This window comes from Callospermophilus lateralis, chromosome 8, assembly GCF_048772815.1.
Source record: "Callospermophilus lateralis isolate mCalLat2 chromosome 8, mCalLat2.hap1, whole genome shotgun sequence".
Classification (NCBI taxonomy): Eukaryota; Metazoa; Chordata; class Mammalia; order Rodentia; family Sciuridae; genus Callospermophilus; species Callospermophilus lateralis.
The window spans coordinates 115,424,921-115,440,397 of record NC_135312.1 but is presented as its reverse complement, the minus strand read 5'-3'; the positions used below and the strand labels follow the sequence as shown (position 1 = coordinate 115,440,397).

At 37.2% G+C, this 15,477-nt stretch overlaps 1 protein-coding gene across 6 annotated transcripts in view; it reads right to left on the bottom strand.

Moving 5' to 3' along the window:
• Lrba (LPS responsive beige-like anchor protein) overlaps positions 1 to 15,477 on the bottom strand; it is a 719,595-nt gene that overhangs the window by 44,532 nt on the left and 659,586 nt on the right. For 4 of the 6 annotated variants that reach the window (XM_076865289.2, XM_076865291.2, XM_076865293.2 and 1 more), the window contains exons 49-50: positions 7,404 to 7,493; positions 2,403 to 2,595 (exon numbers count right to left, since the gene is read on the bottom strand). In XM_076865289.2, coding sequence (XP_076721404.2) covers positions 2,403 to 2,595; positions 7,404 to 7,493 — 283 coding nt within the window. The remainder of the gene's footprint in view (positions 1 to 2,402; positions 2,596 to 7,403; positions 7,494 to 15,477) is intronic. The other 2 variants (XM_076865292.2, XM_076865294.2) reach the window with 1 other exon arrangement.

The following is a 15,477-nucleotide window of genomic DNA, read 5'->3' as shown; positions in this document are numbered from 1 at the left end:
AATCAGGACATAGATAGTACTCAAAGAACTGGCAGAGCTAGATGTTTTGTGAATGAATTATGAAAATCACAGATCCTTAGAAAAGACAGAATCTAAAATTTTTTAAAAGTTAGAGAAACATGAATTTGATATTTAATGAAGAGAAAGAGTGAGTTCTAATGTTGGTTTTAATTAAGGGATTTTAACAGGTAAAGATAAAATGAAATATTGGATGCATACAAACATACCTGAAATGAGACACAGATTAACAGAATAGATGTTTAATATTTTTAGGTGTAGATATAATCCAGAACTGGAGATCTCATCCTAGAAAAGTAACTCTGTGGTGAAGCCCCACATTATCATTTTTGTGTTTATCTATGAAGAGTTGCTAGTCACACTGCAAAGGCAGCATGCATGTAAAGGTGGGGATGAAAAGCACTAATGACACAGGCACAGACAATGAGGACTCACTGAGGAGAAGTACAGGCAAAGAATCTGTAGAACTCTGCATTCCCCCAGGCTCTTACCTTACAGAAAGATGATCTGAGGCTGGGAATTGTCAGATGCCCCATAAGTGATACTCCAGCAAAGGGAACTCTAATTCACTTTACATACTTTTCAAAAAATTGGACATGGAGAAGAGAACACCTGGCCACCAAGTACTAAGGGAAGCAAGCTTTTTAATCAGGAACATTCCCCTTCCTCAAAAGGGGAATGACAGGAGCTTAGTTGTCCATGCTTAGAGCGTAGCCTTACAACCTGGGTATCAACTGGAGACTTAGGAGCCCCTTGAGTCTAATAGCTACTGAGCCAGCTCTTCCAGAGACTGAGGTGGGGTGGTACTCACCCCACCTCAGGACTCTTCAGCAGTTGAGTCTATCTTTAGACTAGAATTTCAGTTTAAAGAGAATTATAGAATATCCTCCCATATTCTATAATTCTCTTTAAACTGAAATTCCCAGGATGCCAGAAACAGCCACCCAGGATAAGCATTATTTGTGGTGGCCCTGGTGTTGTGAACATTACAACATTTGCAAAACTCTTAAGGGCAACTGCACACAGAGTAGGTAAATCCTTGGGACATTTGATAGCACATACCCACCAGTATGTTCTTCTAATGGATAGAAATCAGAGAGCCCCAAAAGTACATTTTTTAAACAAATCATAATGTTTAGTGTCCATACACAAGTATGTCACTTGCATATACTTCTCTAAGAGTTCAACTGAAGCAGACCCAATTAGAGAGACTAAATGTCAGCTTCAGTTTTGACCATCTCCATTTTTTCTAAAATCTATTCTCTAATCAATTGTTTCCATTGTTTCACTTCCAGCATCCAGGAAAATGACTATATTTAATCAATTCTGATACCACCCAGAGATTCTATGTGACCAGTGCTTTATCGAACCAGGTCAGTATACCAGGTTTATGTTTGGAATGTCTTTTATTCCATTCTAAAATCTCTTCTATTAATTTGAATGAGGACTTTGCTCAAGAATTTATACTTGGGCAGCCAATTTCAGGTATTCTAATTTGTAGTGCTTTATGCACACTTTATAGATTTAATGACAAATTAACAGACCATTAAAATATATTCTTTTAGAACTTCCTACCTATAACAATGGCTTAGGGGAAAAGCCTACAATCTGTACGACTTTAGAAGAGTTTCCTCCTTATTTCTTTTGTTTCTTAAATTAGAGGGCAAAAAAGAACAGTGCTAAATTCAGGTCCCAACATTCTGTTCTAATGAGAGGCAATAAAATCACAAAGGGATGATCATAAAATCTGAGTTGGAAAACCTGGGTTCAAGCTCTGCCACTGACTGGCAGATGTGATGGTGAGTGAACCCAGCATCTTCACTGAAGAAACACTGCAGCTGAGGAACTCTAACACCTCTTCAAACTTGGATGGCTTTTGATTCTAATGGTTACTTGAATTGGGCATGGTCATTCAGCTCCTAGTGGAAGAATAGAAGGTACCAACAGAAGGGCATGCAGCATGTGAGCTGTATAATTTAACTACTCCATAACAAACACTATCGTGCTGTACACAAAAAGTTTCTGTCAGATATCAGACAATTCAAAGTACTTATCAAATGAATGAGTGGGGGCAAAATCTGATAAATAAGTACACGCTATTTATAAATAAAATAGTGTAATTGTATTGAAATATTATACTAGAAACAATATTTATTTCCAAGGATAAAGAGAAACTGCCAGATGCCAAAGAACAGTTTAAGCTTTAACATTTGTACCACAGACCTCAGAGGTGGGAGGGACTTCTTCCAGTCTTTCAAATTAATCGACATTTTGATTCAGACTCATGCTTGTTAACCAAAAGCTCAAGCGTTAAGATACATGCTCGTGGGTATGACAATATCTTCCTACACTGTTCAGCAGGCACTTGGCCTTTCTTTACTCACCAGGAAGGTTGTGCCACTTGTTCACAGCAAAGAGTCTATTAGCAGTGACCGTGATCACAGCAGGAGCAGCCCAGCCAGGCTGGGTGTTGGCTGCCACGTGGGTGACAGGGGAGTTAGAGGGGAACTTGAGGACCATGATGACATCCTGCTGGGCTTGGTCTGTGAACATCAATGGACTCTGCAGGAGGAGATACTGTTGAGAGGGCATGACAAGACCCAAATACACATGAAGGAGGAGACAAAGGAGGAGAAGAAAGAGCAGGAAAAGAAGAAAAAGACCATGTTAACACAGGTTGCAAGTCGAGCCACAGAAAGGCTGCAGAAACAGCATCATGATTTGCTTGTTTTTTTACATGGCATTATTTGGGATTTTCGGGGACTGAAGTAGAATATGTTAACAAAAACACTTCAAAAACCTATAAATGTCATTAGCTCCCTTTCCCTGCCCACTGCCATAGAAAACTAAAAGAATGATTTGATTTAGATTCTAAATAGGCAAAGTATTGGGATTACATTAAACTGTTTTAGTTGCTATTACGTAATGATCTTTGGGATTAAAAATAAAAGAAGAATAAGAATAGGCAATAGGTGTAAACACTAGCCGAGGTAATTTCCAAAGATCATCAAAAGAAGTCTTGAATTAGCTCAAAGATTTTGACAACTAAATAAAGAGATAATTAAAACAAATATATTTATAAGCAATAGTTAGGCAACATGCATATATTATTATGGTCAAGAAATAATTTATGAATGTAATATACCAACTTAATTATACAGGTGTTTCAAAGCAATGCATAATTAAATGTACTTGTAAAAACAATATATTTATATAGTGTACCAAGTAATAAACACTGCCTATTGTAATGCAAATGCCACTGTTCTCAATGAAGCTACAAGAGAAATATCTAGATGGTTCTCATCCCTCTCATTAAAAAAACTAAAGCTCAAAACTTTTTTGATTTGTCCTTTGAAAGCAAAAAGTAATTGAAAATGTTAAATGAAACACTCTTCCAATAACCTGCAACAAAATAAATCTTGAAGACTGCTAAGGATTTGGAACATTGCTACAACACATATGTCATAACCCAAGACACATACAACACAACTCTGATTTATTGGCTTTATTTATACTTTGTGGTAATCTGCTATCATACAATAATTGCACTGTACATTTTCAGTGATTCTCTCCAACCATGTCTATTTTCTAATAGCTGATTAGTATCATTCAGAATTGAAACACATTGATGAAATGCTTCTGGCTGCTTTCCTACTGCCATATTTCAAAACACCAGGTATATGTAAATGTGTAGGCACATATATTTAACACATATTTATTCAGAACTGCTAATAAAAAATTAAATACATTTGCATTTTTATTATCAGCCCTTTTAAAAAAGTTATTAAGAGTACTTAGAAAAACATATTGCACTAAGAATTCCTATTTGCACTCTTTGCATAAAGGTGTAAATAAAGGCAACTAATAAGCTACCCAGACACCCTTCTGAGCAAGTGGCTAAAAGCCAATCAATATTATGAGTTAATCCTCCCTGGATGCTCATTCAATTAAAGGTGTCAGTAATGCCTCATCTGATGTGGCCTCAATTAAATCCAACTATCTGATGGTGTGAAAACACAAGGGGATACAGCAACAGCAGCAAAACCAGACAAATAGGCAGCCTTCGTGTGCCTGCTAATTACTACACCTGGTGTATATTATGGCTCATGCACTTAACGCAGCACGAGGTGGCATTAATTTCTGCTATATTCATGTGTGTGTAAGTGTGTGTGTGGGGTGGGGTGCACTGATGGTTGATGGGGGAACTCATCTGAATGTTGGTAAAAACAATTAATAAACGTGTGTGCCTTTGATTTTTAAAATCCCTGATATCAGTAAGTACTTTTTGTCACACAAAGAACCATTTATATGGTTCTTAAGGAATTCTGTGAAATCAGGCAAAAAATAAGAAAAAAGGAACAATAATGAACAAAAATCCTGTAAGCTAGTTTTAAACAAGTCCTGTGGAAGGGAAATGAAAATAATTTCAGAGTACCAAGCCTTATTTTTTCAATTACATAGTTTTTAAATAATATTTACTCAAGTCAATTTATAAACTCTGAGAAAATCAGAGTACAACATAATAATAAAGTCTACCGGAAAGAAAGTTCATACATATTTCTGAGCTTAACAGCTCATATTATAAATATAATTAGGCTCAAATTGAATAATTCCAATGTTTATGCCCTTAAAAACACACACGAAAAATGTCTAATGTGTAGGAAGAATGTCTTGTTTACATAGTGACTCTAGTGGGCTGACTCTTAGCCACAGGCAAGGACAAACCACTTTCTACAGCAGGCTGCAGATACAATACCAGAATTGTCCACAGCAGTCTCACAACCAGCTGTCCCTCCAGTCAGTTCCTGCACACCCCATCCTGACTAGAGCTCCCTACACACATGCACACCACGAGAAGCTCTCTCAGGAGCTCCATCATAACCTTCGCTAATAAGCATGAATGAGGAGCACCAGCAGTAAGACAGCACGCTCCACCTTCCTGGCCTGCTCTGTGGCGATGGCAGCAGCCACAGATAAGCAGAGCTATTGATAAAAAGCTTTAAGAGAACCAACCCTCTTTTTTTTTTTTTTTTTTTTTTTGCTTTCTTGAAAAGATTTATTTCTTTTCTTTTTCTTTTTCTTTTTTTTTAATTGGTTGTTCAAAACATTACAAAGCTCATGACATATCATCTTTCATACATTTGATTCAAGTGAGTTAGGAAACCCGCAATGTTATACGAAATCACATATAAGAGGTTGTGAGGGGAAAGGGTGGGGAAACAAGGGAGAGAACTGAACAACAACAGATGAGGTAGAGAGGGAAGATGGGAGGGAAGGGGAGCGGGGATAGTAGGGGATAGGAAAGGCAGCAGAATACAACAAACCCTCTTTTAACCTGGGGAGCTCAGGCGAGACTGGTCTGAAGTGGAAGTAGCCAAATCTCATTTGGTTTCCCCCAGATTAAGTGTCTACTTGCCACCAACTCTAGTTTCTTTTTACTATGCCTTTCTTTTCCACCTACCTATGTATAAGGCAAAAACCAGAATTTATATAAGTCTAAAAAGAAGTTCAGGTATTTAATTCAGAGGATAAAGATAAAAAGAAAGAGGGTGCCCCCGTCTCATGTGAGCATGTGCCTTCCCACCTAGGGACAGTAAAGCTGATCTGCCTCAATGAACCAATAATCTTTTGCCACAAGGAAGGCTGGGCATGGGAGCGTGTGCATTGCCTCAGTAACCATGGCTGTGCGGTGACCCAGGCAGAAAGTCAATGGGGCAGCAGAGGGGCTTCCATTAGCCAGCACCCAAACAGCCTGGTCTCACTGACAAGCTATTACTAAAACTAATTCCAAAGCCCAAGCATAAATCATTCTTACTATTTTTATGGCATTATCTTCCATTGGTCATGGCCTTTGTGTAGTAGTTTTCAACCCACTAGACTCACCCTTTATGTTTGTTAAAATCTGGTCTCACTGGTTTTAAAACATGTAGGGAAAAGGTGATAAAAATATTTTTTTTAAAAAATATTGTAGTTTATTATTATGGCCAATTCATGTTCCTAAAGAAATAAAGGGGAAAACTCTGGAAGTAGAAAGAAGATGAGAAAGAAGCAAAAGGGAAAAAGACACAGAAGAAGGGGAAGTGGGAAGAGACAGAAAAAAAAAAAAAAAGAGAAAGACCAGAGGTGGACAGGCCTCAGTCTGTGGCTTGCCCCTTCAGCTGTTGCTCCTTCCTTCCTAATGTCAAAATCCTGCCATCTTTAAGCCATAACACAGAATTTGAATTTATCTTAAATTATTCATATTTCCTTCTTTCTCTCTTTCTTTCACTTGGGCCCTATACATGTTAGGCAGGTCCTCTACCATTGAGCAACTCCAGTAATGAGCAACCTCTTTTATGAGAATCATGCAATTTGATTTGTTACTGTTCCAATTTTTTTTTCCCATCTCATTGAAGAATTTCTTCCTGAAACTTCAGGAACTACAAAGTAGAATGACCATGTTATTTTGCAGCTCAAGTCTAATTCTGGACTGGCTTTTGACTTGCTTCGACCAACAAAATACGGCATAAATAATGTATAAGTTCAAAAGCAAGCCTCAAGAAGTCTCCCGATTCTGTCTTCATTTTCTTGGGAACTTCTGCCATGGGAAGAGTCTGATCTATCTTCCTTAAAGGGTGAGAGTCCACATGGAAAAAGAAGCTCATCCACTCAGCCCCAGCGTGAGTGAGTAAAGGTGAAAAGAGCAGAAGAAATGCCAATAGAACTCTCAGAATCATGAGAAATCAAATAAATCATTGTTTTAAATCATTAAAGTTTTGATATACTAAGCACCCCCACCAACCTCTTCCCTGACCTTCAATAACAATACCTACATATCAAAATTAGTTTAAAAATTCCCAACCTGAGAAATATATTGGGATGTTAAATAATGATCATTGTAAAATAATGATCAAAGAAGCAAAACTAATCTAGAAACTCATAGGATCCAATTGGAAAATTAAACAAATCCTAGGTCTGGAGTCCTTTTCCCACAGTGAGGAGAAGTGACAATCAAGACCTCTTAATTCTGCAACACAAAACATGAACTGAGGGCTGGGTTGTGGCTCAGTGGTAGAGTGCTCACCTAGCATGCATGAGGCACTGGGTTTGATCCTCAGCACCACATAAAAATAAAAATAAAGACATTGTGTCCACCTAAAACTAAAAAATAAATATTTAAAAAAACATGAACCGATGACATATTAGTGCACTGGAGATCTTTACCTTCTCAAAGACTCGAGAAAAGAAGACAGTGGCATTTGCTGGTTGTTAGTGGGTTAACACATATTGCATAAGAGCAGGCCCTGGTGGGGTGCAGCACCTCAAGCACAGTGAGTGACTGTTAGGAATATCAAGCATGGTCTGAAAGACAGGCCAGGAAAGAGCAGAGTGAAAATGGCACTCACCGCTTGCATGGCAGAACCTCTGGGAGGATGGGGCTCTATGAGAAGTTGAGAAGGCGTCTGTCCAAAACTTCGGATTTGAGCTTCGACAGCCTGAAAAAGGCATGGCAAGTCTGAGGTTAAGAGGTGTTAATTACAGGCACTAGAACCACAACTGCCACCTGAAAATGTCATTCCATACTTCTGGCTTGTTTCATGTTGAAAATTGACCTGTATTTTCACAGGGGGCTGTGCACCTGGCAAGGGCATTGAGGGTGAGGTCACCCTGTAGTACTGTGGAAGCTGTTCCTATAAAACTCTGCAAAACATTCTCATCTTGCTCAGTGATATGAAACAGAAACCAGCTATAACAATCAGAAATTGTCCTTTTTGGCTTTGTCTCTGTTTTCTTGCGTTTGGTTTTTCTGCTTGCATCATCTATGATGACAAAAGGCTAATCTTTTACAGGTAGACAGAAAAACTATTGCTTCTTTGATTCTAGGCCCCATTTCATCCTGGGAAGCAGAAAATTGGAAAAAAGAAGTGCAATACCTGTGAAAGTGGTTGATGTGTATTACTTTTGCATTATTGTAAAAATAGCATTATTGTTAACAGTCTCTTTTAACTTAGATGGCTAAATAACATTATTATATAACTTTCTTATTTAATTACAAATGTTGTATCCAAGCATGAGACAGTTAAGCCAGGGACCAACTAAATATAAGGAGCCTGTGTGCACCCTTTCTGAAAGGGGTGTGTGTGCATGCGCATGCGCGCCTTTTGCAAAGCACTTCCCTGTTTTGGCTGCCACTGTCCTCCAACATAGAAGCCCACTTTCCAACTCCTGCATCATGGGAAACTATAAAATGCCAGGGGGGCTATCACAATCCTTAGTGATTCTGTTTACTTGTATATGTCTGTCTCTTTCTATTAAAAGACAAGATCCATGAAAGCCCTTACGTGTCTTCTTTACCATTAGGTCTCTAAATTGAATGCATAAATACTACAAGATGTGTGAAGGCAAGAAGGAAGCAGATATACAAAAGGGTTGTTTCAGCATCCCCATACAGTCCAGTATTCTTAATTCTCAGAAAAAAGAGAAAGAAACTCAAATTCACAATATATAGTCATTGTGTTATTGTTTTAATCTTGAAGAAAGGAGGTCTTCAGTTTTCATATGCTCTTTATGACCTTCACGCTGCAGGCAATTAATAAATCATAAGGAAAATAATCATTATCATTTACTAATTTCTTATTGGATGAGAATAGCACTAATGGCCTTGCACAAGGACCTTGCATGAAACAATGATAGTATTTATTCGTTTATGCATTCAATGATCATGAACCAAGTACACATATCTATTAAATCTTAATGTTTCTGCACTTACTATATTACTGACATAGGAAACAGGGTAAATATATTGGGAGGCTCAATATCGCTCCGATGCCACCTTCCAGTACATTAAGGCATGTTCTATGATCACTGCCAAGCAGAAAAGACTAGGAAGGACCTGTGTGAGGGCTGAGTCATGAGGTGGGAGCAGGATGGGCCAAGTTCAAATCCTGTATTTAGCCATTTACGAACTGTGATCTAGAGCAAGCTGTTTAACATAAGTTTCAATCTTCTCTCCCATAAAATATGGATTATAATAGTACCTATCTCACAGTGTTATATTAAGGACTAAATGACATGAATTTAAAAGTCAAGATTAGACCCTGAGAATAAGCACAAGAAAAGTATAAACTTACAATCTAATGATGAGTTTATAAAGGATCTTTATTGTGTCATCACAATAAGGCAGGAGGATATAAACTTGAAGCCAGACTAGGCAACTTAGCAAGGTATTGTCTCAACAAATAAAAAGTAGGCTGTGGATATACCTCAGTGGTAGATCACCTCTGGGTTTAATCCTCAGTACCAAAAAAAAAGGGGTGGGGGTGCGAGTGGGTGTCTGAGAATGTAGTGCTTCAACATATGACCTATGGTGTCAGATGGCTCAGAATGCAAATCCTGGCCTGGCCATTTATATGCTGTTTGAATTTGGACAAGAAGCTAAATCTCTGTTTCACATCCATTAAATAGAGATAATGACAATATTTAGTTCATAGAATTGTCTGGAAAATTAAATAGATACTGCATATAAAGTGTTTAACACAGTACCTGGAACATACACAGCACCAAATCAAATGCTGTATTATCATTAGTTTTGAGACTCAAGTGTGTTCTCCATTTAACACAATTAAAATAGGCAAAGAAGACATGCTGCAGGACTGTATATAGGAAGATGATGGTGAACATGTTATTTTAGGAAACTAAAATCTATCTCAGGATTTTAAAGTATATTGCAGGGTGAGGAGCCTAGAGTCAGATTTCTTCAGCAGTTCTGAGAACAGTTCGAGACGTAGGAGTTGTATATCTTAATCCTTGTGAAAACTATAGTAAGAGAAGAAATGGATGAATATGTGAATCATGTCTGTGGAAGCTCAATAAGTATTAAAGACTCTTGATGACTTTGAGCAATGAAGAAAAAAGACAAATCTATATTTTTTTAAACTTGCATGCTTCAGAGAACAGCAAAGAAATGAACATAAGTAGGAGCTTTTGTTGGGGGGAAAAACAATTTGACAGGAGAAAGACAATAAATTTTAAATCAGACATGTGGAATCTGCAGTCTAGTGTGCAAAAGAAAACCCAAGACTGGCTCTGAGATGAGAGATCAGAGGTATTGATTTGGGTGTCATTCATTCAGAGAGAAATTTAAGTCAATCGTTTATGATCTTGTCTTCTTGCTATACATGGGTTTATGTTTTTAGGTGGCAGAAATGACTTCTTTTTTGAAATAAAACCTTACATGAAACCTCAGTACATAAAAAACATAGGTATAAGGCTCTTCTGCTTCAGCAGGCTCTGGGACAACTGTGAGAAGTAACTGGGCTCAGGAGCACAGCTTGAAACCCCTGGTGAGCCCCAGGAAGAAGACACATGAGATGCACACACAAAAGCAGCTAGAGCTGAACTTGCAGAAATACTTAGATTTAGGGTATGGTATCAAGAGAGAACGAAGAAGACAGAGAAAGGGTAGTTGGCAGGGGGAAGGGTAGGAGTAAAAGCAATAGAGGGTGACATCAGAGCCCTAAGCTCAGAGTTCTAACAAGAGTGGTCAATAATGCCAACTATAGAGAAACCAAGAACAATGATGTCATAGCATGTCAATCTTTATCATAGATATAAATGTTATGCAATTGGTCTTAATACTACATGTACTGTTTGCACTTAACTTTGTTTTGAAATGAAAAGAATATGGGAACCTAAGGGTACAGTAAAGTGGTAGAGCACATGCTCAGCATGTAGGACCTAGGTTCAACCCCCAGCTCCAAAAGAAGGAGAAAAGAAAAGGATCAGGATGATAAGAAAACTTTAAAAAATGCCAATCTCCTCTTTTAAACACATTTTTTAAAAATATTTATTTTTTAGGTGTAGATGAACACAACACAATGCCTTTATTTTTATGTGGTGCTGAGGATTGAACCTGGGTCCTGCCTGTGCTAAGCGAGCGCTCTACTGCTGAGCCACAATCCCAGCCCTAAGCACATTTTTAAACATATTTTTTTCAGTTGTGGTTGGACACAATACTTTTATTTAATTAATTTATTTTTATGTGGTGCTAAGAATCGAACCCAGTGGCTTGTAAATGCTAGGCAAGCACTCTATTGCTGAGCCACAACCCCAGCCCCTTTTAAACACTTCTTTTTTTTTTTAATATTTATTTTTTAGTTATCGGTGGACACAACATCTTTATTCTATTTGTATGTGGTGCTGAGGATCAATCGAACCCAGCGCCCTGCGCATGCCAGGCAAGCACGCTACCACTTGAGCCACATCCCCAGCCCTTAAACACTTCTTTAAAAATTTTTTTTTCTATAGTTGTACATAGACAGCTTGTCTTTATTTTGTTTATTTTTATGTGGTACTGTGGATCGAACCCAGTGCCTCACACGTGCGAGGCAAGCACTCTGCCACTGAGTTAAAGCCCCAGCCCCTCTTTTAAACACTTTTTAAAATTCAATTGTAACAGAAATGGTACATCACTGGCCACTTTGAGGAAAAGGCTTTTTTTGCATCACGTAAGGCAATCATCTGATTATTCTGTCTCTTTGACACAAAATAATCACAGGTTAAATAATAATAAATTTTCTTTCCAACTCATGCAGGTATTTAAAAAGGCTGTAGAATTCTTAGACACAAATGCTTTACTTCTTAGTAACCCTTGGATTGCTGGCAGTAAAATAATGCAATAGGAAGGGCTTTTTTGAGTGTGAGAATTAAGGAGTAAGATTGTAAGGCAGTGACTCAAAACTTGAATCAAACTTATATTGCCAACCATTAATTCCAGATTCTTACTATTGTTTTAAAATTCACTGGCCATTTTTCATTTGTCTTGATTTCTGAAGCAGTTTGCAATATTAATCACAACTATTTCTTCACATTCTCTCTTGTGACTTCAATGGTTTTGCACTAGAGTGGTTGTCTGTTCCTTTATTTTCTGTTTTTTGCTAACTTTTTTTTTACCCATAAATTAATGATACAAGTTATCCTTTATTAGCATTCTTATTTTTTAAAAAATTCTATAGTTCTCCTGGATTTTTTTTCTATTGGACATCAATCTTACTTCTGTTTGAAAGATTTCCAAATCCATAACCAGTGGATTGTTCACTTCTGTGAACTGTCCATCTATACTGCTGCCTGCTGTCCATCTGTGTATACTGTGTTCATGTTTCAGCATGAACATGTCTGAGAGTTGGAAAAAATAATTTTTTTCTACCATTCCTCAGTCAAGGATAGATTCTTCTTCGGATTCTTTTTTAATGACCAGAATCTTACTGACATTTAAAACACGACCTCTTTCTTTGAGTGACATAATCACTTTCCAAAAGACCCTACCTTCTAGCACTATCACAATAGGGATTAAGTTTTGTAATTTTTTTGTTTTGTTTTGGTTTGTTTGGGTACCTGGGATTAAACTCAGGGGCACACCACCACTGAGCCACATCCCCAGCCCTATTTTTTATTTTATTTAGAGACAGCATCTCATTGTTTCTTAGCTCCTTGCTTTTGGCTGGCTTTGAACTCGTGATCCTCCTGCCTCAACCTCCCTTCACTGAGATTACAGGCATGTGCCATCACACCCATCAGGTATTAAGTTTTAACACATGAATTTTGGAAGACACTCAGTTTGGAAAACAAAGCAGTTACTAATTTTTAACTTAACTGAAAACTAAAGAAGGTGGTGCTTTGAAATCTATTGAAACTTGACTGACCTTGGACATGATCATTAATTTTTCATAAATGTCCCATGTGGACTTGGAAAATTGGGTTTTCTACAAGTTTCAGGGCTAGCAGCTATTTTGTAGTAAGATAGTAAATAAGGAAGTATAGTTAATTAGCAAATGTAGATAATTTTATTATTAATATTATTGTTTTGGGCTATCACATTTGACCTTTAAATTAATTACATTTATCATATATATGTATATATATATATATATATATATATATATATATATATACATACATACATACTCATATACATATATATAATGTACATATGACTTTGTAGGTCTGTATGTATTTTGCCATGTTACAGTGAAAAATTGATCAGGTTATGAAACATAAAATACAAATGTTAAAGAAAAGTGAAAGTATGGCCCCTAAAATGTTTATGGTTGTTATCTTTGGTAAGTGAGATCATAGAGTTCTTTCATTTTTCTTTTTCTGTATTATGAAAATTGTTTCTCTTTAATCTTAGTGAGGACAACCACAATTCTTTTTCATTTTGAGAGGCAAAATGCCCCTGCTTGGAAATCCGCACCAGTGGAATATGTGACATAAGAATATGAATACACACTGTGCCAGCTGTCTTCTACGATCACTTTCTGGGTTTGGGCCGTGTTCTTGACATTGACTGTTGCCAGGATATAGAGTCTCTGTACAAAGATCTTAAAACTCTGATAAGGATGAAATGATTTTTAATTTCTTAACTTTTGTCTCACTTAGAAATCACAGCACCTTCAATCTCTTACTTTTGTTTTTGTTTTGTTATTTAACCCACTGAACTATGTGGGTTCTTCTATACTTTTGAGCAATTTGAATTTATTTATTCATTTCCTCATGGTATTTGACAGAGAAGAAAAGAACATTTCTACTTTAGGAGAAAATATCTTACTTATATCACAGTTAATTATAAATCTCATCAAGGATTAAGATTTGTGAATAATCTTTGGATTCATTACTGAGTGTGTGTATGTGTGTGTACATATGCATGTATGTTGGTGAGTGTGTATAATCAGTCATAACGAAAGGATTTCAAAACTTATTTTTCAAAGTAATATATGTTACCTATAAAAATGCAAATAATACAAAATCAAAAGTAAAAAATGAAAAGCTCCATCCCCCAATTTGGGGTTCATTAGCTAATGCCAGAGTTAAAGTGGTTTCTATGTGATATGGTTAGATAAATGCAGAAAAAAAGCCTGTGCCACAGAATTCATTGCCCTTTACAAATGCTTGAAATCCTGCCATTGGAGATCATTGATTTGGTTACAAATCTTTTTTTTCTTTTTTTAAACAATCCTTTGCCACCGTTCAGTGTCTGTGAACAGGATTAGATAATAGATTTTGATAGAAGGGAAAAGTATAGACACAGCACAGAGCTCATGCAGGGACAGCCAGGGCTGATTCTGGGGTGTGTCTGGGAGTTGGAGAAAGGAATGGTGGGGGCCCAAAGGCTGAAAAAGATCCACCACAGCAGCATTAGCAGAGGACATCGCTGCCCCAAAGCCTGTGTGCAGTGTTGTCTGTGTCTTTTCATCCCGCACTCGGCTCTGCAAACTATGTTCCCTGAGGAAGTATCATTTTCTCCTGATTTTTCAAACAATTATAGGACATTTTATGTTTATATGGGTTCTGAAATTAACTAAATGTATTGATTTCTTCTAAAAAATGGATCTGAGCTCCATCTACACAGATGGATAGGGAAGAGGGGAGACAGCGAGGAGACAGCTCACTGTATGCAGTGGGCCTCATAACTTGAAAGTTAAACCTGCAAACTATGTTTAGTGTCAGTGGTTGGTTTTCCCTCTTCCAAATTTATCCTTCCAAATGCTGTTTTAGCAACTCATAATCACCCTGAGAAGGTCTGTTTTCCAAAAGAAGCAGCAGCAGTGTTTAAGTTTACATGACCCCAGTTTCATGACAGCAGTAGCAAATCAGATATCTTATCCAAGGAAAAGCATTTTGGGCTTAGAATTCCATCACTCTCACGGTGGGAGTCAACAGCTCATTTTGGCTTCAGCACTGCTGCAGAACACTGGCCGCAGTGAATCTTTCAAAAAGCATAAACACAATTGGTATTTATAGCATTGTTAACATTGGTTAAATAGTTGGGGGAGTTGTCTACAAGCCTGTTTTAGGAAGGTGAGGGAGGAATCTTTGTTGTGACTGCTGTAAGATTTAAGAGCAGGACAACAGGATTACATTGGTTGTAGCAATATAATAAATTAGAAGTATTGAATGCAATAAGTTTAAATTTCATGCAACTACAATTCCAAGTGTTCCAGAAACAATCCTGAAGCATCTCTGGCCAAAAGTGTGTTACACAGATGGCACATTTGACACAGTGCAGGGCAGGAACTGTACAATGAAAAGCCAAATAAACGGTAAGGATTTGTCAAGTTTTAATTGAAAACCTACATTAAAAAATACCATGAAATTATGCCAGACATTATTGTACATCAAAACCACAATAATCAGACAGTTTCCCTTAGTCAATTAAATGAGCATCAAAGTTGTCAGTAAAGCTAATCTTTGTATTTCACTCATTATGATCCATTAAGGAAGTAAATAAGTAGCTAAGTTATGTAGCCAAGGCTACAAAGCAAAGTACTAGTATTTTTATGCATTTAAAAAAAATTCCCTTTCAGTTATTGCAGGGAATTCACAGGCCAGTGCTTTGTATCATGAACCCATTTCCTCTAGGCATTGTTCACACTGGGATGTAAAGTATAGCCTCAGATCAAGTGACTGAATTTTGTTCTCTAA